This window comes from Anopheles maculipalpis, chromosome 2RL, assembly GCF_943734695.1.
Source record: "Anopheles maculipalpis chromosome 2RL, idAnoMacuDA_375_x, whole genome shotgun sequence".
Taxonomy (NCBI): domain Eukaryota; kingdom Metazoa; phylum Arthropoda; class Insecta; order Diptera; family Culicidae; genus Anopheles; species Anopheles maculipalpis.
Window position 1 is genome coordinate 40921497 of NC_064871.1, and position 27382 is coordinate 40948878.

The window sequence follows — 27382 nt, forward strand, 5'->3', positions numbered from 1 at the left end:
AAAACGTGTCTTTTTTACACCATCCATAGTCTTGGCAATGTTGCCACGTGTATTCACTCGCCGCAGTGTATCTCAACTCGGATTCTCGAAAAGCGCGTTCGTTTAATTGAGTGTACAGGATTCGGTTTCAAGTACGGATACGGTGTTGAGTGATTTTTTGCAGAATCGTCTACGATCAGTTGTTCTGTGTGAAGTGAAATGAAGGAAAGGCGATAAAATCTCAATCAGTAGATTAGATTGAAGTGTCATTCAGAGATAAGTTTGGGGTGCATTACGTAGGGCGAGGTGTTGCGTTGTTTTGGTTCTGGTTGTGCTGTTTTGCTTTGCTATTAATCTGTATTGCCTGCGTGTTATGGTGCGTGAGTGTATTTGTGTAGTGTAACAAGGCGGGTAACAAAAAATCTGTCCATCGAGATGAGCACCGATAGGCTGTTGTTTAGAAATCCGAGCGAGGAGGAATCCCTTTCCAGCACCCCGATCAGTAAGTCGCCCTCGTTGGCATCCATCCGCGAAGGGCTAACGCGTCGGGAAAGCTATTGCTCCCTGGCATCCTATTCCACCGCAAGTCCTTCGGCCAACGACGCTGATGGTGGGTGTAGAAAGAAGCAAACCGGTAAGTGTGCACCTTTCCTACCTTTTGTATTTGAAAATCACATTTTATTTAGCGTTCCTTATCAAAAGTTCCGAACTGTGTTAAGTGTGAAATCCCCGGCGGTGCACACGGTTCGGGGATGGCTGAAGTATGCATCGATCGGTTTTTATTAAAATTTACATAATCGAACGGACAACGTAACAATATTGCTTCCCTCGGGGGATGGCGGGAATTAGAGCGGAAACACACTAACCACCGCCACCGATGGAACAACGTGCGCCCATGATGGGAATCTTGCTAGCAGCTCCTCGAAATCGGCCGTATGCATATGCTGATACTCCCAGTACTTGGTGGTAACGACAATATCGACCAAATTGCCATTATCTTTCGGTTGATCGTATTGCACATCAACGGTCATGTTCCAGGCCTTCCCTGGCAGACCGTGGGTGATGAAGATAAAGTGTCCATCACGACCAGCGAACTTTGCTGGCGGTGGCACATGATCGAGCAACGACCATCCGACCAGCTGTACGCCCTCCTTCGGTCCGATGATGATAGAAGATTGGATGCTTCCTTCCAACGTAAACATTAAACGCTGGGTACGCATGTCCAGCTGCTCCGTACCTAGATAAGCCATTGTGACCATATTATCGACGATCGGTTCTGGGCCTGGTAACCAATAATTGCTGCGAAAATGTAATGTGAGATTATATTGCTAACGGTTTGAAGATTTATGTGGTGTACAACTCACTTAAATCGCATCTGATGCCACAGGGAGTAAAACGGTAACGCGCAGAAAAGTTCCTTCTCACATGATTGTACCTGTCGCATCGGAACCAGCGTTTCACCCTGTACAACATACTCTTCAAGCGTTGCTCGTGTGTTTCTATCCATCTCCTGGAACAGGAACCCTGCGTCGGAATGCGTGTACAGTCCGTACTCGTCATGAAACACCCGGAACGTATGCTGTAGGGAACGTGAGAAAGGGAATTAAACTTCATCCCAGATCAACCGAAAGTTTCTCACCGGGGTCTTTCTCACCGTAACGTAGTGTCGTTGGGGCGTTGGATCCTTTGCCATGCTTTCATCCCTATAGGGTAATCCAAGCGGGCTGAAACAGGCCAGCGCCAGTGTTAGTACAATAATGGCCGATAACTTGGCGGTAAAATTCATCATATGTCGCAACTGGCCGATAAACGGAATCCAATAGCTGCAACAGAGTAGCGTCCCGGCGGCCGCTAGCAGCGAGATAAACACTTCTGGATTGCGCGATCCACCGAAACGGCCCGTGATTGGAACGAATAGCTGTACGAGCACATTGTAGAAATTTGTTGACCATAGCAGAGCAGGCAGCTGAAATGCAAGATGCACGTAAATCCAACGGCGATGCGTGCGACCTGCCTTGATGATGACGTTCAACAGAGATGATGCAAGGGAACAGGCTAGCAGCACCATAGGAATGTACCCACTACGATAACCAGCGCTGGTTGCGGCTAGTGTAACAAAGCTCCAAAATACATTCACCCCGATCAGTCGTGCTTGGGTCATTTGACCCAGCGAAAGATTGCTCTGCGAATGGTGCGAATAAGGAAACATATGTTGGATTAAAAAAATTATCATTTCATGCAAGTTAAGGTTCAGCCCATTGGGTTACCTTTTCGTTAGTGTAGAACGTCGTTAGAAATAGATAGACGAAACAGTGTGCCAACAATGCAGAGCAGCAGTAAAGGCCCAGAATCAGCTGCGTGTTTGTGTACCAGGTCATGGTTTTGCTGAAGAAATCTAGCTGACGTGCCATTGTTGTGCATGCAATCGTGCTAAAAATTGTTCCAATAACGGTTCCCAACAGTCCAAAGGTAACTTCCCGCAAAACATCCTTGAAGTGTATCCGTGAAAACCCGATCAAAGGCACGATCACGGAAAGTAGCGCAATGGCCAGGTTGATCATACGGCCACTTGCTACCGAATAATGCACAAAGACAAGCCCGATAAAGTCGAAGAAAACCGTTTCACCGGTGGGTAGTTTGGAGGCTGCTAGTTCATCACATTCGGCCAAATCGCGTGTCAGTGCGAGCACATTGTCCCCAGTGCGCTGCAGTACTTCGAGCGACAGGAAGTCCATAGAATCGTAACGCGTGTGGTACCGGTACCCATTAGCAATGTGAGCAAAGTCCATCCCCGGTACCTCCCCATAATCGCGAAACATTCGGAAATCCGTATCGGATGGGATCAGCCCGAGCTGGAAGATTTCCTCACCAACGGTGTGCGCAAACGGATGCCGTATGGCTCGTGCGTATGCCTCAATCAACCAAGGATGATGCGGTCCAGCCTGGAACAGTACTTCCTTCCCACCGGAGCCGGACGATTCAAGATTTAGAAACGCACGCACCTCGGCCGCCCACCGATGCTGTGTAATGAATCCATGTGCCGCTTGAAGCATTGTTTCTTCTGCCCCATTAAAAAGAAACAGTACCGTGTGGCGGGTGCGTATCGGTTGGCGGGACAAGACACGCAAAACTTCCAACATCACGGCACAGCTTGCACCGTCATCACTCGCACCGGGACTGCTTGCCACCGTGTCAAAGTGGCAGTTCAACAGTAGCGCTTGTCGAGCATCACTACCTACCAATCGCACCACAACGTTCTGCACGTTTCGATACATGCTGGTCATCGATTGGTTCAACAGCGAGATACTGAACGCTCCGGTCACCGTTTGGCTATCGAGCTCGAGCTGTTGGCTGTCATGTTTTGACGCTTCGATACGTTGCACTTCCTTCAGCAGGAACTCGTAAGCCATCACCTCGTTTGCCTGACTTCCAGCCGGCTTAGGTCCCATGTCGTTAAGCGTTTTCAGGCTGGCCCAGGCACGCTCGGCAATAAATGCATTGGGCGAACGTTCTAGATTCTCCACCGTTAGTGCCGGTGGAAGCCGTGTGGACAAATAGCTCGTTAACAGTCCACATCCGATCACAACCAACAGTGCGCCGTACACGGCACTACTGTGAAGCTCGTGCAGATTCTTCACCACGTGTCGTTCGTCCTCCTTAAAACGGACACGCTTTGGCTGTGGCATTTTTACTTTGCCGAAGGTAGTTATGTGGAAGCAATACACAGAAGCAAACAGGCACCGCCACCGAGACCGGGGTTCGCGAATGAACTGGTGGGCTGACGTTGCACGGTTTTACCCCACGGACAGATGTGCGGCTTCACTGCTCGATGGAGGTGCTTTATCTCTGGTAACGATGGACGATACGACGATAGGTTGGCTAGGTGTGTTATCGCAGTGTCGGACTAAAAGTGTGGGTTTTACTGTTGGCGACGACGGTTGATGGTACAGGTCCCGGCCGATTTTTATGATGGAATGCGTCGTCGTGTGCTACCACGATGCCCTGCCGCGATGGAGCACAACACGACGCATCTAGTGTAGTTTGTGTGCGCGCTTATGTGTATAGATTAACCAAGGGGGGGTCGGTTGCATCCGCGCGAATGACAAGCCTGTAAACACATTTGATCTTATTTTGGAAATTCTGTTCTGATGTTGTGTGCGTGTGGTTTGGAAAATTCTTACTGTTATCAACCAGTGCATTTAAGTTCTTGTTTGTATCGAATTTAAACTTAATTCATTTAGTATTGGCTAAACAATCTGTTTAACAGCTGCTTAAGCGCCTTCCCCTACCAATCCAGTGTCCCGGTCTTCCTAGCAAAGTCATGATTCCATCTCCTTCCGGCCTAGATCTTCCGGTGCCATTCTCATGACACGAACAGATAGTAAAGATCATTGTGCAGCTCGCAATATTCTTTATTGCAGCGACTCCACCAATGTCTTTCGACATGCATTTGGTCAAAAAACACTTCCTCTTGAATCGGCTTAGAGGAATTCGAATGATTTTGACTTCGTCGATAAAAATTTGTATGAAAACTGGGACTATAAATGTTCTATACAATAAAGTGTCTTTCATTTAAAATTCGGTCACACATCACAAACTGTAAAACGAGAAATTTTTAACGTAGAAATATAATTTCTACATCAAACGAAAGGGTTTTCATTGTTCTTTTATCACAAAATTCAAGAAAAATATATTTGTTTATGTACGGATGAATTTAAGCAACATTCTTTTGATACCTTTCATAAGCTGCCACACAACTGGTTTATCCAACTCAATAGCTCTTTTTTCCAATAGTAAGCGTGTTGGGCAGTTGTCAAATCGGGCCAGAGCTTAATTGGTCCTTTATGAACTTTATTAAAATGCATAACACACTTTTCCAGGCACAGATCTTTATAAACTGTTGAGTTCGTACGGATTGATTTGTTATAAAAACCCGTGTTTTGTGCCCACAGCTGCAGATGGTTTGCAATATCATGAGTTTTCGGGCAAATTTGTCAGCAAAAACAAACATATATTTGTTGGGAACATCGCCCCGTGCTGTGGCAACATACAATTTTTTGGCCACAATCCTGCCTCAAATTTTTTTTGTCATCCATAAGAACGCAACCCGCGTACCTCGCTAGGCCGTGGTCATACACTTTTTGGAGCACGGCGATTTGGCGATGTAATTATGCTTCAGAGATCAGTTTGGTTGCTTTGAGGCACGAAATGAGCGATAGTCTGCATTCAATCCGATTCTTCTGACGGTGCAATATCCCCATCCGAAAGTCCAAGGTTAGCCTGGTCGCTCTCAACACCTTCCAGCTTGGTTGATAATCCACTGTTCCTGAAAGACGATTTCTTTCTAGCCACACTTTGACGTTTCCGAACCCGTTTCAAAACATATTCAAAAGTAGAAGTAGAATTTTCCTATTTTTCTCCCGGGCCGAGTTGAATTTTTTAAGCGGGTTTGCCCAATTAATCGTCTACGTTGCAGCTCCATCGTTAATGATAACTGAAAGAAGCACAATCGTGCCAAAACCTCTCCATAAGAGGGAAGAGTGCTCCAATACCTAATCATAGGTATCAAAAAATTCCATACAGCACCACTGGGGGCTCTGCTATACATAAGATAGAGTGACCAAATTCTAAATGAACAGTACTTTACTCATGCAGTATGATCGGTTATCCATCGACAGCTTTGTGCGTAATTCAACAATCTATGTTGTTAACAACTAAAAATATGTGAGAACCGCTGGTGGTTTTGTCTTGTAAATATTCGACCCGAATTTTTGTGCTGCTTGCTCCCCGACTCTTTGGTAAGATGCATAACCTGAATGCAGTGAATTTTGTTTGAGGTCGTCGTACAGTTCGTACAGCTCGTCGTTGTAGCGGCTCCTCCATTGTCCTTCCACACATACGGGGCCAACAATCTTTCTGAGCATCTTCCTCTCGAACGCGGCTAAGAGGGCTTAGTCTGTTTTAGACAGGGCCGCCATGTCTCAGAGGCGTATGTGAGTGCTGGGACTATAAAGGTACAGTCCCAGCTTCGACCCTCGCGACAGATTTTTTTAGATGATATGTTACCACAGGCTGTAGAATGACCGGCTGGCTGCCAGCATCCTAGCGCGCAACTCCGTCTCTATGCTGTTTTCGGTGCTGACTTTTGACCCGAGATTTGGACGTGTATTGGACGACTTCAACTTTGCGATCACCTATCCGTACATCACCCTCACGTAGTTCCGGATTTCTTAGTAGGGCCGCTGATGGTGCCCTACCATCAAATTGCTCTTTGCCTCGTTAATTTACAACCCGAGGTTTTCTGCCGTCTTCTCGATCCTTTGGTACGATCCTCTGCTACCTGGAAGTGCCGCAGGCCAATGATGTCTATATTGTCAGCATATGCCAGGATTTGGGTAGACTTATTCCAGATGGTTTTCGAAGTTTCCACCTCTGAGTCACGGATGGCCCTCTCTAGGGAAAGGCGAGCCCATCTTCCTGACGCAGGGATTTGGTGGTAGCATAGGACCCTGAGAGTTTTCCATCCACCTTCACCTTGCATGTAACGTTGGTCATGGTCATTCAAGCACAAGCCTGATCAGGTTGGCCGGGATTCCAAAAGAGCTCATGGTCTCGTAAAGTTTTACCCTGGCTATGCTGTCATATGCGACCTTGAAATCGATGTAGAGATGGTACGTGTTCATCTGCTAAAAGGGCCAGTTACTTCAATGAAATATATGGTCTATTCCGGCTTCTTTCAGTGGTTGTACCTAGCTATTGTCACAAAGTTTTTCCTGTGCTTAGTGGAAAGGTGTAAATTGGATTTCATAAAGGACCTTTCTTATAAGCAACTCGTCACTCTATGACAACGCCACCGGACCGTTCAAAGTTCTGGAGCTGACCATGGATGCCTTTTCTACTTCTAAAGGCTTGGGTTAGAGATTCATGTTGGCCGCAGTTATGCTCTCTACAGACTCTTTATAATAATATCTAAACGCACTTCCGAAACGAAACCTACGGATCTAATCAAAGCAAAGACTTTTTAAAACGCTTTCCATAACGCATTCTAACGTTGAATATATACAAAGATTGTCTATTTAGCAGATAAATACAAAAAAAACACAGAAACACTTATTATATGAAGTGATCACGTCATTTGGCACCAATTATATGCGACGCACTGTTACATCTAATAAAAAGTGCATCAGCTGCAACACATTTCCATCTCGTTGCATTCTTTGTCCCTACAATGAATCGCCGTGAATGCAACAACCCACACACCTTCACCCTAACTGTAAACAAACTGCCGACTAGCACCACCGGCATCATATCAATTTGAAAAAGAACATTTACCGTTCTTTCGTGTGCGAGTGTGCGTGTGTTGTATGGAGGGGTTTGTTTTGTTTACTACCCTCGTTTGGGGATGAAACAGTCACGGCGGAACCGTTAGAATCGTAGGATGATGAAGGCGGGTTCAGTTGGTTCGATTGCGCATGTCCTGTTCTTTTCATTATCGTTAAATGTTCCCACAGCCCATAGTCCGAATGTCAAACTTCTTCCGTCGTCAGTTCCTGTCTCACAGCATTCGTTTCGTTCAATCCGTGCAGCCCTGACCGCTTGCGTAGCAAACGTTGAAATTGGGTGAAAAATCGATAACACAAGCCAATGCAGAAATAGGAATTCAACTCCTGTGCAGATTTCTGCTTACTTGTGCCCTTCTCGGCATCAAACAAACTGTTCCATTTTCTGTGTCCTGTGCCTGTTTTATGTTTAGAAGTTCCTTTGTTCTTTACTTGCAAACCAGAAACCCCCAAAGAATTTGGTTTCTTTCTTTCGTGTAATAACGCAAGGTGCGAAGGAGTGCGGTATTGGAAGCGAGTGAAAATATTTCAATCGAACGAGACAGTTAAAGCACGGCGGCAAAACGGAAACATTGCTGAGTCATCCCTTAGGCTCCGTAAATCGCACTGTAAGTTTTACTAGAACGAAACATACTCGGGAACGCAACGACGTATGGCGTCGTCTGAGTGTTTCGTGCATCCCTGGAACAATGGAGCGACCTGCAAGTGCAATCAAAAAGCATACTGGATGGGCTTAACGCAGCATGGAGCGAGTGAATTTTGGAAGAAAATGTTGCACGAGGATCGATCGTTGAAATCGTATTTCTCTTATGTTTTGGGCACAAATCAAATGGGGGAAAAAACTGTCGAATGCATTGTACTACCTTTCCAAAGTTTTGACCATGAGCAGGTTGCCGAGTTTTGTGCGATTGTATGCCAATTAGATCAAGGTCAAGAATAGGCTTCAAATGGAGAATTTAGTATGTTTTTCCCCAAAAGTAGAAAACATCGAGACAGAGAATTCAAGAACGAATCCAATACTTAACATAATGCAATCCAGAGCTTAAGATGAAACATATGTGTCCCATTCAGTGTTATCGCACGTAAGTCTTTGCATGCTTCTAAATGCGAATTCTCATCTTCGAACTAATTACCTCTTTATTACTCTGAATTGGGACTTTTCTACCTTTTCAAGTGTGCGAAAAGGCGATCCTTGTCTCTTACAAAATGTTTTACATAATTGGAGTCTCATAGTCGGATAGACCTTTCCCCCGCAGTGAGGACCGACTATCCTACTACGCGCTATCAATGAGTCTAGTAATGAGTAAGTCATTCGATGGCCGGCCTGAAATAGCATAAGTCAAAGTTATTAAGTCAAGAGAAGCTGAAAAAATCGGAAAGACACCGTTCGACCGATACTTTTGACAGGAAGGAACGGTCCTGATTGGATTCATAAATGTTAGCAAACTTTCTTCCAAAAACCCACAACTCCTGCGGATATTTGCAAACAAAAACTCTTCATTCATTTGCTCTTAATGGATGTGTGTGTGTATTTCTCTTCTTACACGTGCCATCTCACCCATGATGCTACCCGGATATGGTGATCATAGCCAAAAATGCGTGCGTTGGGCATTGCGCAGCCGAACAACCACCATCAAACGACGGTCGCCAGCACCACCACCTCCTCCACCACCGCCAGCAATGTCGGCAGCGTCGGTGCATCGACCGGTGGCAGCACGACCGGGATCAACGGTAAGAACGGCAACGGAGATGGACACCATCACGGACCCGGTTCGACCCTGATCACGCTGCCCCGAGCCATTCCCGCCGGTACCGGTGGGACAAACGGTGGCGATGGACACCGCTCCGGCGGTCAGCTGCGAACGGTAGCGGGGGTGGCCGGCGGTTGCAGTGTCAGCGATACCGCCGCCCAGGACACAATCTATCTGTGCAACTTTCGCGTCACCGTCGACGGCGAATGGCTCTGCCTGAAGGAGCTGCAGGATCTCGATATCAAAGACGGCCAGCCGGGTGGTGGCGGCTGCGGCGGTGGGGCCGATGCGCTGGGCGGCGGCGGAGGGGGTGCAGCCGGAGGAACCAGTGACTGCAACGCACTCAATAGTTTCGGTATAATTGAGAACGTAAAATGCGAAGAGAAGATTATCGAGCGCGATTGGGTTAACTACTACTGTAGGTGCCTTTTTATGTACAACAAAACACCCACCTTTCCCTTCTTTTTTCCTCTCCCCCCCCCCCCCCCCACACACACACAGACATGATCACAGGGACATAGAACTCATTTCGTTCTTACTTTATTTCCTTTTGTACTGTTTCTATATCATTTCCCGTTTTTTTTTTGTTGTTGATTTTCCACGTAGAAATGTGTGTGTTTGTGGTCTCTCCTTGCGTGCCTTTAACACAAAGTGCCGACCATTTGAGATCATTTTTAAACCCGAGAAACCAAACACTTTGTATTTGGGCACGTGTTATGTTTAGTGGACAATAGTATTATAATTTGCAATGTTGAGATAGGCACGTTCAAATGGCTAACGATTCCTTTGGAACTGGACAAACAAATGATGCATTTGACTGTGCAAGTATCTGTCCAAACCCCGAACTAGATTGGCTTTTCTACAGCTACAGCTTTAAACTTGGACGCAAGTTTTGCTTGAACTTACATTCTTGAAGAATTCGAAGTAAATTCTGTATATGAATGTGCTTATTCTTTCACCAATGCATATTATATCTAATAAGTTTGTTTGTGATGTTGTACTTCAGTTTCTACCATTATTTATAAGTTGTTAAATTACTGCTTCCTTGCGCAATATGCAGAGTGCAATTATTAGGCGTAATCTTTGGGCGTTTAAATGGTAGATCCCGGCACACGAGTAAGAGCCATTCGTTTGGTCATCTTTGGAAAATGGTCTTTATTTAGCCTGTTCTCTGCGGTCTGTTCGACTCTGAATCTAAACCATGCAATGACTCTCGTTCAAAACACGAAATACAGCTACAGGAACGCGTTCTATGATTTTTATTGCTCCCTGATGTGCCAGGCTGAGGATGATCTTCCTTCGGTTTGCGTTGCTGTGTTGGTGAAGCAGGTTCCTCGACTTTTAAGTCGTTATATTCCACCTCAACTGACTTATACCCTTTAGCAGTTGTTTTCCAACTTCGCGGCTTAATACGTTGAATGAATCGAGCAATCGAAAACTTTCGACGACCTGTTGCTGTACTTCTGGCACCAGCTGAAAAACATACATTGTACATTTTGACTGTAATTTACGATTCATTCATTCATGATAAACCAGTTCTTACCATCGTTACTAGCATCCGCTTCAAGCCTGTCGAAAACCGTCAACTCGTCCTCTTCGCTCACCTCTCTAGATAGTCTTCGTTTGCTCGTACTTCGCCTACGCCTGTCCGATGATATACTACGCCTTTTTGTGAATCGATTGTTGGTGATAATTGTACGATTCTGTTGCATTTTGAAAATTATATACACAACCAATAGTACCGCCAAACTACACCCTATCCAAATGGAAAGCTTTTGAAGTGTCGACATTTCTTGCTCATCTGCGTTTTCGTAAACTTCATCGGAATCTTGATCTGTTGTGCCGTCATCCTCGAGCAAATGTTTATTCATTGTCGTGATATCTTTTTTCACGTGCTTACGCCAATTTTCTGCACTTTTCTTTGCTTGAAGCACAGCCTCAAATGCCGGGTAGAGGGTAATTTCTCCCTGTGCTAAGATATACTTGGTGTGACTTGCTACCCACTCAGCGAAACTTTGCTGTAAAGCTTCAACTATTTCCTTTTTGCTCGAAAAACATTGGACAATTTCTATGTAGTAATTTAGCACCACACGAGCAGCTCGTTTCGATTTGGGATTGTGCACGGAACCATTGTTAACATACGGTAGAGAAATGAGGAGCATTTCTTGCGAGTCTTCATCAATTTCCACGTAAGGATGCAATGATCCTAAAGGTAGCTCCAACAAGTGGTGACAATTGTGTTCTCCATGTTTGAATTGCTCATCGGCTAAAGGTTTCAATTCGGTGAAAAAGTGTGAAGGATCTAGATCTTCCACTTGCCAGTGACTGCCAGCAGTACGTCTGCCACTTCCATTAGTTCCGAGCATTTTTTGATATTTTGTTAAAAGTCGTAACGCTTCGTAAGCGGCAAAATGGCTTACGAAACCTCCGTAGTAGGAATATTTTAAAACTGGTACAAAATAACCAAACATGTATGATCCGTAGGCATCTGCAAAGGCAATCAGCATCAGCTCTCTAGTTTTGTGGTCATCAAATGCTTTGATGGTGCTGTTTTCTAGTTGATTGAAAAATTCGATTTGTTGCATAATTTTCGCATCGTTCAATGGTGCAAATGTCGGCGGTTCTTTGGGAAGCATTTGCTAAAAACAAAAAGAAGGAAAACATTGTATCTTAAAATGACACTAACTGCAAATGTGAATATTCCTCCCTTGTACCTGAAAATGACGCCGTGCCTGGAACACCGTTAGATCGTCAGCTGTAATACAGGATTGCCCTAATAGCGGTGTATTATTGTTAACGTTGAACAGATTATGTTCGCTACCTTTTCCCTTGCTTTCTGAAGACTCCTTGCAAAGTGTTTCAATGAGCATCGTGCTACCAATCAGCAAGATCAACAGTCTGCGACAAACTCGGAAGAAGCTAACCGCCATCGCCCTGTTTTCTACTAGTTTCTGTAAAATCTGTTAAATCGGTACAAATCTGATTGTAGGGTCAGTTTTGTTTTTCCCGGACTTTTATTTCACTGGTGCAAAAACAAAACAAAAAACGTTCAGTCAATTCAATGTCATCGTAGTAAACCGCATCGTAGTCTACTGCGACCGCGTATTATGTAGATTTCCAATCGAACGATCGGTCAGACAGTCGCAGTTGCAATGTACGTACACCGTTTGTCTCTCTGTTTTCCATGTCGCGCACACCCGATAGCGCGCGATCCAGCCTCGATCGAGCGGAGCAACCTGGTGAAGATATGCAAGCTGGTGGTAAAGGAATTGCTGGAACAATCGTTGCGCTTTGGCCGCATGCTGGACTCGGACCACCTTCCGCTGCAGCACTTCTTCATCGTGCTGGAGCATGTGTTGCGGCATGGGCTAAAGCCGAAGAAGGGACTACTCGGCCCGAAAAAGGAGCTGTGGGACATTTTGCAAAGTGTCGAGCGATACTGCGTCGAAGCGATGGATATTACTTCCTCCGTGCGCGATCTGCCTACGGTGCGGACGCATATGGGCCGCGCTAGGGCCTGGTTGCGATTGGCACTGATGCAGAAAAAGCTGGCCGATTATCTGCAGGTGCTGGTCGAGCATCGGGACGATTCGCTGGCGGAATATTACGAACCGCACGCATTGATGATGAGTGATGAGGTAGGCATCGGACGCGATCGTCTTTCGCTCTTGAGTTTTGTGAATTTTTACTTCAACGTCGATCCCGTATTGCTTTCTCTAGATCATAATCATCGTGGGCATTCTGGTGGGGCTGAATGTAATCGATTGCAACCTGTGCGTGAAAGAGGAAGATCTGGATTCACAGCAAGGTGTGATCGACTTTTCCCTGTACCTTCGGTCCAGCTCACGCAACAGCCCGGACGAGGAAAATAATGGTGGTGTTGGGGCTGGTATCGATGACAGTGCCACCGGTGCCATGACGGCCGTGTTGGACCAGAAGAATTACATCGAAGAACTAAATCGACATCTCAAGTAAGCATCCCAGTGCCGCATCGCAAGCCACGACGCTTATAATGAAACGAAACGATCGATGATCGGTTTTTTTTGCACAGTGCCACGGTCGCCAACTTACAAGCGAAGGTCGAATCACTCACCACGACCAACGCGCTCATGAAGGAAGATTTAGCGATCGCACGGAACAGCCTGATGGCACTGCAAGCGGAAAATGCAGCCCTTCGAAGGGCATCCCAGCACGGACACCCGATCGAGGATAAGACGAACGTACTGGATCGCTTTGATCCCGAAATGGCAGAAACACTGGCGGAGGAACGTAAAAAGCGACAGGAGATCGAGAAAGAACTGGACCTGCAAGTTAGTAGTGGGGCTCGTGGGAAGAGGTGTCCTTCCTGTACTCAACCCGATACATACATTCTCATTAGGTATCCCTTAAAGCGGAAACGGAAATGGCCATGAAGCTGCTAGAAAAGGATATACACGAAAAGCAGGATACGATCGTTTCATTACGCCGTCAGCTGGAGGACATCAAATCGATCAATCTTGACATGTACCGTAAGCTACAGGTAATATGAAGGTTCAAATATTTTTATTTTGGAAATGGGTTTTTCTCGGAGTTGGGGATAGGGGTCACTTATTTCTCTTTTGAAGATCGTGCCAAGGGATGTGTTAACGTTTCGCAAGTAGCAGGATATAAATGATGGCTTCCCTCTTTATCTTCGTCTTTTAAAAACCATACGTGTCTCAGGAATGTGAACTGGAACTGACCCAAAAGGGTGAGATGGTATCCCGGTTACAGATCAAAGCTTCCCAGATAGGCAAAATACTGTCCAATCTCGAGCGAAAGGGGGCAGCCGACGCAATGACCGATTCCCAAATCAGCACAATCAACTCGTTTACCGGTTCCGGTGGTGTATCGTCCCCCTCAGGAGGTGCCTCGTATGGCAGTGGGCTCGTTGGTCCACCCAACAAGAAACCGCATCTAAAGATCGGTACCATTCCGCCGTTCAATGCAAACAAATTGCGGAAATCTCCGTCGGTCGGTGCAGCAGCGGCATCGGGTGCTGGTGCTGCTGGAGCTACTACTGCCACTGTTACTTCCACCGAAGTTAAAGGCACGACTGCACAAGCCTCTTCCGCAGCCGGAACAGCGCAAGGACAGCAAGACTTGCAGAAAAGATTATCCTCTCCTCCGCAGACCGATCCCGTTGGCACTGCCATCGCAAGCACTGGCAAACCTGGTGGACAGTTTTCCGAAAGTGAAAATGCAACAGAAGTTTCGGATTCTACATCGAATGTAGACAAATCACCCAACGAATAATCGTTGATCTTTACGTGAGGAACAAAGCAAATCATCTACTTTACTTTAACAATACTTTACATTTACTTTAACAATACGCGCGTTTGAAGACTGCTTGGGCCACCGACATGGGGTCACCATGAACATTGGGGATGCGTGGGTTTTAGGAAGCTTAGTTTTAGCGATCTCCTCCCGAATGTCTAAACGACTACACGCTCCCAATATACGAGTGCCATCAATATAACAGTGTGGCGATGATCATTTTTCGTACAGATTGTGGGGGAAAAAGACATGCAAATCAGCAAAATGATGCTAATCAATTACTTATGTATACACTTCCACCTATACACAACACACGTGTATTCTTATTGTAGGAGTGTGAGGCGTCGCTGAAGCACAAAACAGAGCTAATGTCGCGGATGGAAACGCAGCGCGAATCGATGGCAAGCGCGATATCGCAACTGGAAAAAAAGTATGCCTCTCGTTTCTATATTCTTAAAATTGTGTTTTTGTATCAGTAAAGTATCACGATTAAGTTAGCTTACTAAGCTGTACGCGTATTGTATGCCTTTCTCTGCCCTTACTTATAATGCCGGAATGCTATCCTTTAGAGTGAAGCACCAGTTGAATTGAGTTCTTGTTCTTCTAGTCATACTGAGAATAAAGCCGCGTATGTGCGCAAACTATTATTATTAATCTTCCCGTAAGTCTGGTTTATCAGTCAGAGATGGGGGGTGGGGGGGGGGGGGGTCACACAAATGGAGTACTTTGTATTACGTGCCGCTATGATAAAATAATAAATGCAAATAAAATTAAATGCCTCGTTTTATTAAAAATACCTACCAGTAGGAGAACCTGTAACAGTTGTGTGTTTATTTGATAGAGAATGTGACGAATCAAAATTACAAACTTATTGTTATATTTTGAAAAGTTTTAAAATCGTTCTGAACTGTTTTTTTTTTCATAAACTCTTTCATTTGCTACTCTACTAAGCTTATCGGTTTTAATATACTGTGATTTTTTTTAAATTACGGTTTGATTTTGTTGAATACAACCGCAGGTTGTTGCAAGTACACTAATGATGTAAGTACGTACCACATTTAACCGTTTTTTATGAAAGAAAATTAAAAAATGGGTAAAAAATGCCTTATATATCTTTGACATATGCTCTGTACAGAGCACGATCGTGATCAACAGCAAGAACCAGAAAATTGTGAAATCTAATGAGAATACACACAGTAGAGACTGGGAACGAAAGCCTCCGACTCTAGCTTGCCTATTTCGTTATCTCATGTGAAAAATCGAGTAAAAACCGAATGTTTAATGGCCTTCTAAGCCACGCCGGCCATCGATTTTTCTTACTAGACTTGCGGATATCTCGTTGTTGGAAAGTCAGTTCCCGCAGTACGGAGGAACGACCCGAAAGGGATTCGAATACCGGTCCTGTTGTGTCCGGGCCAATCCAACGCTGGACACTGTACATTTCCTAACTTTTTTTTTTTTTCATTAATTTGTGCTCAAACTTAAAGTGATCACCATTAGTGTGGTTCGATCATTAGTTAATCGCCACAAACTTCGGAGGCCTACTGGCAAAACGTTAACAGTGAAAGAATGATACAATTTTTGTTTGTGATCTAGAACAGAGATCTCTAACAGGGGGTACAATTATTAGTACAGGATATGAACGAAGAGGATCAAGAAAGAATTTGATGTAATGTAAGTTATTTCGGAAACATAATACTAGACGATTCGTAAATGGCTTAATTAAGTCGTATTAACATTTCATAAGGAATCACTATGATATGGTATTTGGGCAGTTTATCTTAGCAAGAAGCAAATGCAAGAACTCAATTCAACTAGCTAAAAATAAAATACTCTTTCTAATTGGACACAAAGGCATAATAATACTACGTTAGAAAACTCTTACTTAAAATGGTTGAATTATTAATAGAAATTCCTCTACTCCACGCAGATACAGTTCGGAAACCGCCAGCCTAAACGCGCTCCAAGAATCGTCCCAGGCGTTATCGTTGCAAGTGGTCGCTAGCGAACAGAGGGCGGCACGTGCCGAAGCAGATTTGCGCATCGAACGCGAGTGGCGAACTGCTATGCAGGAAAAGGAGATGGCACATAAGGAAGTTATAAGCGAATTACAGCTACAGTTGAAACAGCTGTCGGATGATTCAAAGGTACTGTGCGAAATTAATGCTGTATGTAATGCTGGATTGCATTTTAATGCATTTTTTTTTTTTGAACAGCAACTCGGAAAAGCCAACGTTGAGCTGGAAAAACTTCGCAGCCAATGGGCCGAAGATCAGCGCACGCTCGAGGAGCTCGGTGTACAGCTGAGTGTGAGCAAGCTGCAAATCTCGGAACTAAAGGAAAGGGCAACTGGCAGCCACCATAATCATAACGGCTCCGATAGCAACCGCGATGGTGACTCCTTGGCTAGCAGTGGTGGTGGTGGTGGTGGTGGTGGCTGGACACCGGATAAAGTCGTGTCGAAGTGTACGGGGTGTGAAAAAGAATTTAGCATGACACGTCGAAAACATCACTGCCGAAATTGTGGCAAAATATTCTGCTCGAGCTGTTCGGAGCATGTGGCCGCGTTGGCGACAACGGATCAGCAGCAAACGGCCAACGGAAGCAAACCGGTGCGCGTATGTGATCATTGTTGGGAAAAGTTGGCCGCTAAGTAAAGCCAGCCATAGGAGGGGAGCGATGTAGAGAGGGATGGAATGCCCCTTTTTAAATGGTTTTAACCCGTTCGACAAAATGCTCTACCCGGGATGCCTTACAATTAGATAACCTAGAATGGTGTGTTGTGCATAATCAGTCGTGTCGTGTGTATGCAACTGGTAGAAAGATTATCAGCTCGATAAAATGTTTCATATACCTTTATATATTTGGAATGTTCGGTAGAATATTTATTTTAATAAATATAAGTACATGTACGAAGCTATACCACATTGATGGTTTAAATGAAAAACATTTTGCTATTTTTGATTTGATTTGAAACTCGATCCCGAATGGATGTAGTGGAGGAGTTTTTTCACCGGTATATTCGAGCAGTGAGCATAAATGACAGCTAAACAGTGCTCGAGCCAGCACAGCCCTGCACAAAGTGTCACGTGAGGAACGCAGTGGGAATGGAACAAAAATCAATTTTCTACCTAACACAATAACGTCATATGATCACAAGTGCAAATTCGGAGGGCAGATAACTTCACTGGACGGCAAGATGTTGCGGGCGATTTCCCTTCTATTTGCGCTGATTGCAGCTGGTAAGTGTTTTAACGTACGAAAACCATCAACGCTGATCGTCTCACTCGCGAAAGCCTCCAGCTCTCGATAGGTGCAAATGTTTTACGGACAGAAAAAGCATAAACATTACGGCACGAACGACCCAAGGTCCTCCTCCCTGCTAGATGTGATAATCCTTTCCCGTAGCCTTAGAATAGAAAAAAAGGAACGCTCAATTTTAATGTATTTTGCCCTTTCCAGCAAACTGTGATCAACTATCCGTGCTATATGCGCCAAAATCCGTGGAATTCAGTGGTAACAGCCGGTTGGATTCGGAAGCGCTGCCGGAAGTGTTCGGAGCTGCCCTGGGTTACTCCGTGAACCTACCGACAGAATGGGACGGTATGATAATAAAGGATCCGTTCAACACTGCCAACGGTGCTGTGGTAGTTGTTGCCGAAGGACTTGAGTCCGTCGCAGTTGAGGTAAGTGCGTGTGTGGTGGATGCATCGACACAAAAATGACTTATCTATCTATTACCTGCCTTCCAGGGTGTCAAAAACTATCAATTGGACGGTAATACCGGATCCATTGCATTGAGCGAACTGATTCAAAAATCTGCCGACCATCAGGGTGTCAGCTTCGAGGTTGATCTAAAGGAATCATCCGACAACTTTGCCACTCCGCTCGGTACGGTTCAGCCAGACGATGAGGAGGTGAAGCCGCAACATCTGAAACCAAAATCGAACAAAGCCGATTCGGACTTTTTGCGCCAGATTGCATTCCTGAATGGATTGAGCGATCTGCTCGTCACATCGACCGACCGTATCCCAACCGTCCACATTGTGCGCGTCTCCTTCGAAGCACTGGTCGCCGCACACGAACCGAACTCTCCCGCACTGGAAGAAGCGAAGAAACTGTTCGTTAACGCATTGGCAGGACTAGAGACGGCGTCCGAGAAGGCATTTGACGGTGCGGTTATTGTTGGGCTGGTGACGGCTAGCGAAGGTCAGCTGGTGGTACGCTCGAAGCGACAGGCACAGCAGCCGAAGCAGGAAGAGACTGACGTAAGTATTGACGTTGGAGGGAGTAGAGTTCGGTAAAATACGATCTATCGTTTCTTTCACAGGAAAACCCAATGAACTTGGCCGACAAGTACAACAGCAATTATCCAGTCATCTTTAACATCATTCTGTGGTTTAGCGTCGTGCTAGTGTTCTCGCTGCTTGCTATCTCGATCGTGATTGGCACAATGGATCCGGGTCGCGATTCCATCATCTACCGTATGACATCGACCAGAATGAAGAAGGATAACTAAGTCCATCCATCCGCACCTTCTTCAACCTGCATCTGGTAGGCCCCATTAGCGTTCCAGTCGCCTAACTAAACGATATCTTAGGCCGGATCTACCCCCTGCACTTGATCAACAATTCGGAAAGTATTACAAACGTGTAGATCATCCGGTTGCTGGAACGCGGAACTCCATACCCTTTGAAAAGACTCTTCCTTTTTTCGTCGTACATCGCTAACCGTTCACGATCCACAACCGTCAGATTTACGTTCCCGTGGGACGATGAAGGAAATTGAACATCTTCCTAGAGAGTCCTGGCTGCAAAGCTGCGCTCGCTCATCGCACAACATCCTCTCCCAAAGATAGTAAAACTTTTTTTTAAATTTTGTTTCCGCATCGTTGCGAGCCCTCCGCCGTTGAGTCGTCGTCGCTCTCGTTGGTGAATATTTCCAACAACCAACCGAGATATAATGCATGTATGCGATTGTCCCTTTGTTTTCACTTGTTGTTGTTTGTTTGAGTTTCGTTCGTCATGTGTAGAAAATAAATAAGGATAACATTCCAAAGTTGATGTATGTTTGTGAAAGTTATTTTGAGCGGCAGAATTACATTGGGAAATTAAATTTTGCTCTTGTTTTCTTCGCAGAGAACACAGCCATAATTATATGCCGTCGGATATGGTTTTATAGCTGAATTGTAGCAAGCTTTGACTCTTTTTATAGCACTCAACCTGACAGCTGTCAAATGCCTGGTTTGGAAAATCAACAAGAAAAGAGAGCAGACGGTGTGTGAATGTTTTTTTATTGGTATTGTTTATTTAACTTTTACTGCAAAAAGTGCCTTATTTTATCAACCACAAACCGATACCGAGTGCCTTATCGATACTACAGCTGCTGCCTGTTTGGGTGAAAAGGGTGGCGTTCCGTTGAATCAACAACAAACCCATCCAGGTGCCGAAAGAGGTGTGTGTATATGAAGATTATGAGCTCATCGGTAGGCGTACAGGTTCAGTGCAGCCGATCGTACGCTGAGATGTGGGCCAAAAATATATGCGTGTGTGTGCCTGCCCACCTACCTACATCCTCCCGTTCCAAGGTCTTTTCGATTTGGTGCTAGAGGTTTTTTCTTCGACAGAAGATTCTTTCTATTTCAAGTGTTATTTGTTCAATACTGTTGATTGATTATTCGTCGCATCTCTCTTGCAAAATCTTTCGTCACCCTTTCTTTTTTGTAGCTTTTTTTGTTTTTCACCCCATTAGTTCACAGCCAAAAAGTGCACTTCCTTATACGGAAATCGATCGAGCACAAGGGGAAATTGGTTGAATTCCCACATTTAGAACATGGCTCCAGTAGCAGGGTAAGCGATTTCGTGGTTAGATCGATGGTTGTGGTACTAGACAGCAAACAGAGCGGATGGCTAAACTAACAACATACTATAACAATGTAATATGAATGTTGATCAGATGGCAGATGGCAGATTTGCTAATTGCTTTTTAGGTGATCACCATCTACCCATTCTACCGTGCAAAACCTGCAAGTGTCGCAATTCACTTGCGCAAGCTAACCGAACTTTCGCTAGCTCACGCCTAAAACAAACAGCAACTCACTCGCCGGAGGGGAAATTTGTAAAATATGTTTTAAACAGAAATTCGAACGGGTGTTTTGCAAATCTTTAACATTCAGAAGGAAAGATAATGTAATATGTTGGCACTATTAATCGCACTGTAATCCGCCACACTATACCAATGAATGGTCCACTAAAGAACAGCGATCGTGGTGTGATCTTCGAAAGTGGGTTCACAACACGAGCGAAGCAAAAGCAAACGAGTCCTGCTTGCGACGAAGATCACATATTGATGACGACGACACGATGCTTGTTTTCTCCTTAAAAGGCGTAAATCGTCGCCCTCTGTCGTACTTTCTTTTTTCTGCTGTATGGTACGACGTGTTTGACGCTGTTTCAAACCCGAACAGGGAACCAGGAAAACTGGCTATCGGTGGGTAAATCCTTATTGGAAAAGTAGACCGCCGGTTTTTCGTGATTACAAAGCACACAGCACAGGCAGAGAGCAATCGTATCCGCTTTCAGTCGTAGTTGGCGTTGCTTTGTGTGATAAAGTGTTACCCCTGGATACAATCCAAGATCCACGTTTTAAGGACGGTGTTGAACGTACTACTGTGAGCGGGTTACGTTTTGTGTGATTCCATTATCGATACGATACGGTGCCGCGATTCGTCTATCGCGATACTATTAATCCTACTGGCGGGAGCAAAAAAAAAAAAAAGAAAGGAAAGAGATCCCCTGACCGTGTTCTACGGGTGGCGTTAAATGTCAGTACCTACCGGAACCTGCCTACAGAAGCAGCTTGTTGTGTTTTCCGTTTTAGCTTCGTCAGCTAGAGAAAAAGTTTCGCTGCGTTAATAAATATTTCGCAGATACAACTACAGGCGAGAGCGCGTGTGTGATAAGTGTAGCACACAAACAAAACAGTAAAAAGCGCTATGAGTGAACTGAAACTTAAACCCCTAGAAGATTCGAACCTTTACAAGCGCCGTACTACTTCGAAGGAGAATTTACTCCAAACGGTAACAGTATCTGCAAGCGATACGATACGTCTCCGTCCAGATCTGGACGGGACAAGCTCGTATAGCGGTGCTCCAGTCACTCCACGGCTCGCTATGTCCAGTGGTTCGACTCAACCACCGACGACGACACACTCACCGATGCACAATTTCGTTTCGTATCCACAATATCCCCAGCAGACGGAGAGTTATTATCAGCAACCGAAGACACCGATAAGAATGGCGAGTGGTGCTGGCGGAGGTGGTGGTGGACCACCACCAACCTATTCCTCTAACCACGGTATCCCGTCCAGCGCTGCGCTAGTGGGTCAGAAAAATGTACAATTTTTGCCGTCTGCTGCAAATACCAGAAGTGTTAACGATAGCAGTTCTACACAGCAACGTGGTTCGCCCGCAGTACCGTTCGAACGTCCGACCAATCCACAAAGTGTTGTACCTCGCAAAGACGAGCACTCTAGAACGGCTGTACAACAACCGTCGCCTGGAACGTATCAGAATCTACCGGTCATACCACCGGCAACACCGACCACACCGGGCAGAAGGATGGAATCTTGGGAACAGTTTGGCCGATCGAACGTCCAAACGGTGGCGGCGGCTGGCGGGTTAGTTTGTTGTCTTCTGACACAGATTCTACGTTGTGGGGTTTATTACATTGTGCTCGTGTCGTGTGGTTGTCATTGGTTCTAAGAAAGGAGGCAAGCAGGCGTATTGGTTGACGTAATCAGATGCATTATTGCTCAGCGGTTGCTTGGTTGTTGTATATACAGTGTAACGCCCAAATGGATATTCGGGGAGTCGAATATTTGCGTTCGACTTTGAAGAACATTTTCTTAAGTTAAAACTAGAAAAAAAAAGATAAGCATAAATTGGGGCTAATGTGCCACGCTAAGCTATGTTGTGCTGTAAACATGTTTTTCAAAAGCTGAATTTAGTTTCATTGTTATTTTACATTTATGTTTCGCTTATTAATCAGTCCCAGAAAAGCGAGTATTGGGACAAGAGCACCATACGGGGCAAGACGGCCATCTAGATGAAGTCATCGAAAATTATGTAAAAATATAATATCAGATCAGATGTTTCATTACTTTATGCTAGTGGTTAATATGGCTCATCAATTCCAGTGGTTAATATGGTTCATTCCCCTTTTGGGTTTTAAAAATAGTTTCATAACGACCAAACCTTCGCGCCCTACTGGCCTTAAGATTTACCTCCTTAGGTTTCTAGAATTCCACGTGTGTTATCTGTAAAATTTCGTGTTCTTAAGCGGTTCGCGTCACCGGTATGCTTCTTTTGAGCACGAATCTCACTGCTGATTACATTCTAGCCCCTGTATTAGATTCTGGAATTGAATCCCTAATCGGGTCGATCGGGATGCGAATTCTAGTTTAGAAATGAGATCTCTAGGTTTAGGATCATAATGTTTAATTTTTTTATAGCGCCCAACTCTTATTAAAATCTGCGAAAAGTTTATGGCAATCTTGCCCCGAACAGTGGTGGCCCTTTTATCCAAAAAGTTATTTTATTTTGAAATTGGTTTTTTTTTTGTAAAAAATAATTTGTTTAATAATTTTGTTCTTCAGCTGACTTCATGGTTCGCGACGTCTTTTTGTCTTAACTTTGACAAAATTTAAAAAAAAAGACTATTATGCATGAAATTTGGTGTAGTATATCTAGTCACATATACGTACAACTCTGTACACTCACTTGCTCGCCCCCCCCCCCCCCCCCCCCCCTCACTTAACTCAAACACTAAGTGGCTGACTTGTCCCTATGGCACACTTGCTCCCATGGCACACTTGCCCCACCTTCCGCAACATTAACGATTTTTCACTGAACAATCAGAAAAAGAAATTAACAAAATTCGGCTTCTAGGGTGGCAGAAATGGACGCAACAGATCCTTACATTTGGTATGGCTTCAATGAGCAAATGGGCTTTAATTATATCGCTATATAAAGCGGGCAAAATTGTAGCTACTTGTTTTACCTATCATTAATTGCTTTTTATGTTAACACTCCACCGTTGTATTAAGTGTCTCTCACTATGAAACTGGAAGTTTTCTTGGTACTTGTGCGCTCTTGTCCTCATAAGTTGTTTTATCCTCACATGCATATCTTACAAAATTAAGCGATGAAATTAAGCGGTCAAATGTTTCGAAAACTCTTTCAGAATCACTGCTGCGCTATAAGTAATGATTTCGTCTTTTATTTCAGTGTAACCACCGCCAACAACATGTCGCTCGGCACCATGCACTGCACCCGGTGTGACGAAGGGTTCGAACCGCACGAACGTATCGTCAACTCGAACGGTCAGCTGTGGCATACGCAATGCTTTGTGTAAGTAATTCAAACTTCTTATTGTGAAGTTCTCTGGAGTGAAACCACGTAATCGGAATCGTAGGAACCGGCGAGAATGTACGAACTCTTTTTCGGCCAGTATGAGTGTATTTTTTGTACCGAAACGAAACATCCAAATGTAACGCTTCGTAACGCTTCTATGACTGTTTCGCTTTATTTCGCTGTTCTTGTGGGATTTCCCGAAACATTCAGACCTTTAAAAAAAATATTTGACCATACAGAAAACGAAAATTTTTTTAATTATGTTGCACCACAACCAAGGAAGAGCTTTATTTAATGTCAAATTTGATGTTGTGATGTTTCGGTCTGTTTCGGTCGTGTTGGTCCCGGCCTTATACTTGCCAGGCACCGGTGGGCTGGTGGCATTAGAACGACACCTGACGACCCAGCCCGTAAAGTGTTTTTAGGTCGACCACATGGCGTCCACATGGTCCAGACGAGGCGTCATAGGCCCAAATTGAAATGGTGTGATGGCGTTGATGCCATCGTCAGAAAGGTCAGAAGTGGACTGGCAAACAACGGCGCTAGACCGCGAGCAGTTTAGAGCATTTCTATAGCAGTCCAAGACCGCGAAGCGATTGTAACGTCTGATAAGTCAGATCTACAATTTTATATTTATTTAATTATTTATTCAAATTGTTTTTGCAACGACTTAGTTCGAAATCGTTTTGAAGCATTTCTGAATGTAATGCACTGATACTGATGGTAAAGATCACCCTAAAACATCTGCTGGACGATTCCGGACGATTTCGGACCGTTCAGACGTTTCCGAAGGTTTCGTACAACTCCCAAAAGTTCCGAATTGCTCCATCCTACCGGAACTGGTTCCGATTTTTAGTGAAATCATTATGCCAATTTTTCCCATCTCTCCCTTCCAAACGTCGGAATCTAGTATCTCCATAAGCTCATTTCCATTTCATTTATATTTCAGGTGCGCTCAATGCTTCCGTCAGTTCCAGGATGGCATCTTTTACGAGTTCGAGGGACGCAAGTACTGCGAGAAGGATTTCCACATCCTGTTTGCACCATGCTGCAACAAGTGCAACAACTTTGTTATCGGGCGCGTCATTAAAGCGATGGCAGCGAACTGGCATCCGCAGTGCTTTACCTGCGAACGGTGCAGCATTCCGTTGGCCGATTCGGGCTTCATTCGCAACCAGAACCGTGCGCTCTGTCACGATTGCAACCGGAAGGAGAAGGAGGTCGGTCTCGGGAAGCTAATTTGCAACAAGTGCCAGTAAGTGCCGTCCATCGGCTTTTATGCAAGTGTAGAAAAGTTTAACTCAGAATATTGTTTCTGTTCCTTTATTTCAGTGGCATTATCGATGATGCACCATTACGCTTCCGAGGTGAAGTTTATCACGGATATCATTTCAACTGTACCGCGTGCGGTGCAGAACTGGACTCGTCGGCTCGGGAGGTGAAGAATCGCAGTGGATACGCGGCCAACGATATGAACGAGCTTTACTGCTTGCGGTGTCATGATCGTATGGGGATTCCGATTTGTGGCGCCTGTCGACGTCCGATCGAGGAACGGGTGGTGACCGCTTTGGGCAAGCACTGGCATGTGGAGGTATGTATGTGGTTTGTATTTTGCAATTTAATATACATTCTTTCGGGCAGATTCATAGTATATTCTGGAACGAGGAATAGTTCAATAGGAACGGCCTAGCTCTTGAAATTGATTTTGAAATTGACATAATGCTGGAATAGCGCCCTCGGTGGCATTATTTATCGTTGAAATGCGCAGACAGAGACACTGTTCCATTCATGACACCTAAAGCAAGGATTTTTGTAGGCCAAATTTAATTTGTTTACTCAACTTAATTGCCTTTAAGAGTGAAACAGTGCTTATAGCGATTCCACTATCTTTTCGAAGCCATTTTTAAAATATAGTTTGTCATTCGCATCAAAAGATACCTCTGTTTCAACGATTACTTCATCATTGGAGCTCAATTAAGGCGCATCTAAGGCCAAAACTGTCAAACATTTTAGTTAATTTTTTTTGTGCCGCATTCTTTTACATCAGGATTACCACTTTTCTATCCACCTGTTTAATATAATTAATAAAATTGCTAACAATCCTCTATCAATAATTCTTCCTTGCAGCACTTTGTGTGTGCCAAGTGTGAAAAGCCGTTCCTTGGCCACCGGCACTACGAGAAGCGTGGTATGGCCTACTGTGAGACGCACTACCATCAGCTGTTTGGTAATTTGTGTTTCGTGTGCAATCAAGTCATCGCTGGTGATGGTAAGTGAAGGGAGGTTACCATAACAAACACCTCCTTCTCCTTTCTAACAAACTTTTCCCTTGCTGCTATCGTACAGTTTTCACCGCCCTGAACAAGGCCTGGTGTGTTCATCACTTCTCCTGTTCGATTTGCGACCAGAAGCTCGACCAGAAGTCCAAATTTTTCGAGTACGATGAGAAGCCGGTCTGCAAGAAGTGTTACGAACGGTTCCCGAGCGAATTACGCCGACGTTTGCGCATTTCGCATGAAAATACGATCAAAAAGCCTGTCCCGTAGAACAAGGAGGAACCGTTGTTTATCCTGTGAAGCTTTTACTTACGATGGAACGAACAATGTGTGTGTGTGTGCCAATGGAGAAAACAAATCTCCTAACAAAACGTTAACAGTACTAATTTAATAGAGAAGAAGAAAAGAAATTTGTCTAACACAATTCTTCACATTTTTTTTTTAAACAGTGAAACGTAACCACGTGATTTTTCTTCTACACGAAAGCGTAGTGAACCTAGCGAGCAAAATCATGCTTCTCACTATAGTGAAGAGATGCTTCTCACTTTAGTGCCTTTTCACCATGGTTAACACCATCAGTAGTCAGTTGAGAAGGGTTATAGTTAGTTGCTCTCCACTCTGCCACATGGCATATTTTACATAACAAACGAAGTTACATCTTTTTTATGTGTAGCATTTTCTATGTAATATTTAAAACCAGCTAAAACATAGTAGAAACGAATCATTTGTGTGTATGTTGTTTTAAACGTGACTTGTTTGCTCTCCCTATATGTATTTCGTTCCATTTGCGGTGCTCGAATATAAGACCAAACGATTAGTACACACATACAACGGTGCAACGGTGTCATCGGTTTAGTGTTTCTCGTTATCTACTGCCTTGTTAATAAACTTAACAATAACCGATCAGAACGGGTAACACAAATAAAAATAAATTTGTTATTTTAGAGAAGAATCACCATGCAATGGAAAGCATCTGTGCTTTGTGTGTGTGCCTTTATGATGTAGAAATAAACTAACACACGATCATTCGTTTTTATCGTTTCTTTTTAACTCCAAAACCTACCAACGGTGTACTGTGTTTAAGCTTCCTTTTTTCTCTTGGAAAGAAAAGAAAATGAATTATGTAATGATTGCGCAGTAATATAAACACTCCAAGGTACAATATATTTTTCAACTCATTTATTTTTATTTTACCATTTTCTCCTGCGCTCCCTTCCTCTTCTTCTATTTCTTCTGCTTACCTTATTTGTTACTTGTTTCTCATTTCCACGTTTTCTTCCTCTTAATTATCTTTTCTTTAAATTGTTTATAATCACATATGAAGCCATC

At 44.4% G+C, this 27382-nt stretch overlaps 5 protein-coding genes across 10 annotated transcripts in view; 3 read left to right on the forward strand and 2 right to left on the reverse strand.

Annotated features, from left to right (window-relative positions):
• LOC126557698 (organic cation transporter protein) overlaps positions 1-27382 on the reverse strand; it is a 262735-nt gene that overhangs the window by 184119 nt on the left and 51234 nt on the right. The window lies entirely within an intron of this gene.
• On the forward strand, positions 302-17028 carry LOC126557134 (protein RUFY3). Of its 4 annotated transcripts, none has more exons than XM_050212805.1 (9): positions 7841-7927; positions 8909-9488; positions 12275-12708; positions 12791-13041; positions 13122-13380; positions 13449-13589; positions 14698-14795; positions 16296-16512; positions 16582-17028. In XM_050212805.1, the coding sequence occupies exons 2-9, from the start codon at positions 8915-8917 to the stop codon at positions 17020-17022; spliced, it is 2415 nt and encodes an 804-aa protein (XP_050068762.1). In that variant the 5' UTR covers positions 7841-7927; positions 8909-8914; the 3' UTR covers positions 17023-17028. The 4 variants fall into 4 exon arrangements, with proteins under 4 accessions (XP_050068764.1, XP_050068762.1, XP_050068763.1 ...); XM_050212806.1 differs by having other exon boundaries at positions 8909-9425; XM_050212808.1 differs by having other exon boundaries at positions 8909-9050.
• On the reverse strand, positions 764-3665 carry LOC126559722 (endoplasmic reticulum metallopeptidase 1-like). Its single transcript, XM_050215894.1, has 4 exons — positions 2247-3665; positions 1634-2161; positions 1344-1558; positions 764-1278 (listed from the first exon to the last, which is right to left on the reverse strand). The coding sequence occupies exons 1-4, from the start codon at positions 3663-3665 to the stop codon at positions 825-827; spliced, it is 2616 nt and encodes an 871-aa protein (XP_050071851.1). The 3' UTR covers positions 764-824.
• LOC126558560 (ATPase H(+)-transporting accessory protein 2) lies at positions 17451-18935 on the forward strand. Its single transcript, XM_050214593.1, has 4 exons — positions 17451-17607; positions 17828-18051; positions 18118-18633; positions 18696-18935. The coding sequence occupies exons 1-4, from the start codon at positions 17565-17567 to the stop codon at positions 18882-18884; spliced, it is 972 nt and encodes a 323-aa protein (XP_050070550.1). The 5' UTR covers positions 17451-17564; the 3' UTR covers positions 18885-18935.
• LOC126558453 (LIM and senescent cell antigen-like-containing domain protein 1) lies at positions 19622-26323 on the forward strand. 3 transcript variants are annotated; one of them, XM_050214475.1, is made up of 6 exons: positions 19622-19819; positions 23652-23774; positions 24727-25032; positions 25110-25368; positions 25905-26046; positions 26124-26323. In XM_050214475.1, the coding sequence occupies exons 2-6, from the start codon at positions 23671-23673 to the stop codon at positions 26321-26323; spliced, it is 1011 nt and encodes a 336-aa protein (XP_050070432.1). In that variant the 5' UTR covers positions 19622-19819; positions 23652-23670. The 3 variants fall into 3 exon arrangements, with proteins under 3 accessions (XP_050070432.1, XP_050070431.1, XP_050070433.1); XM_050214474.1 differs by lacking the exon at positions 19622-19819 and adding an exon at positions 20148-20214; XM_050214476.1 differs by lacking the exon at positions 19622-19819 and adding an exon at positions 21336-22042.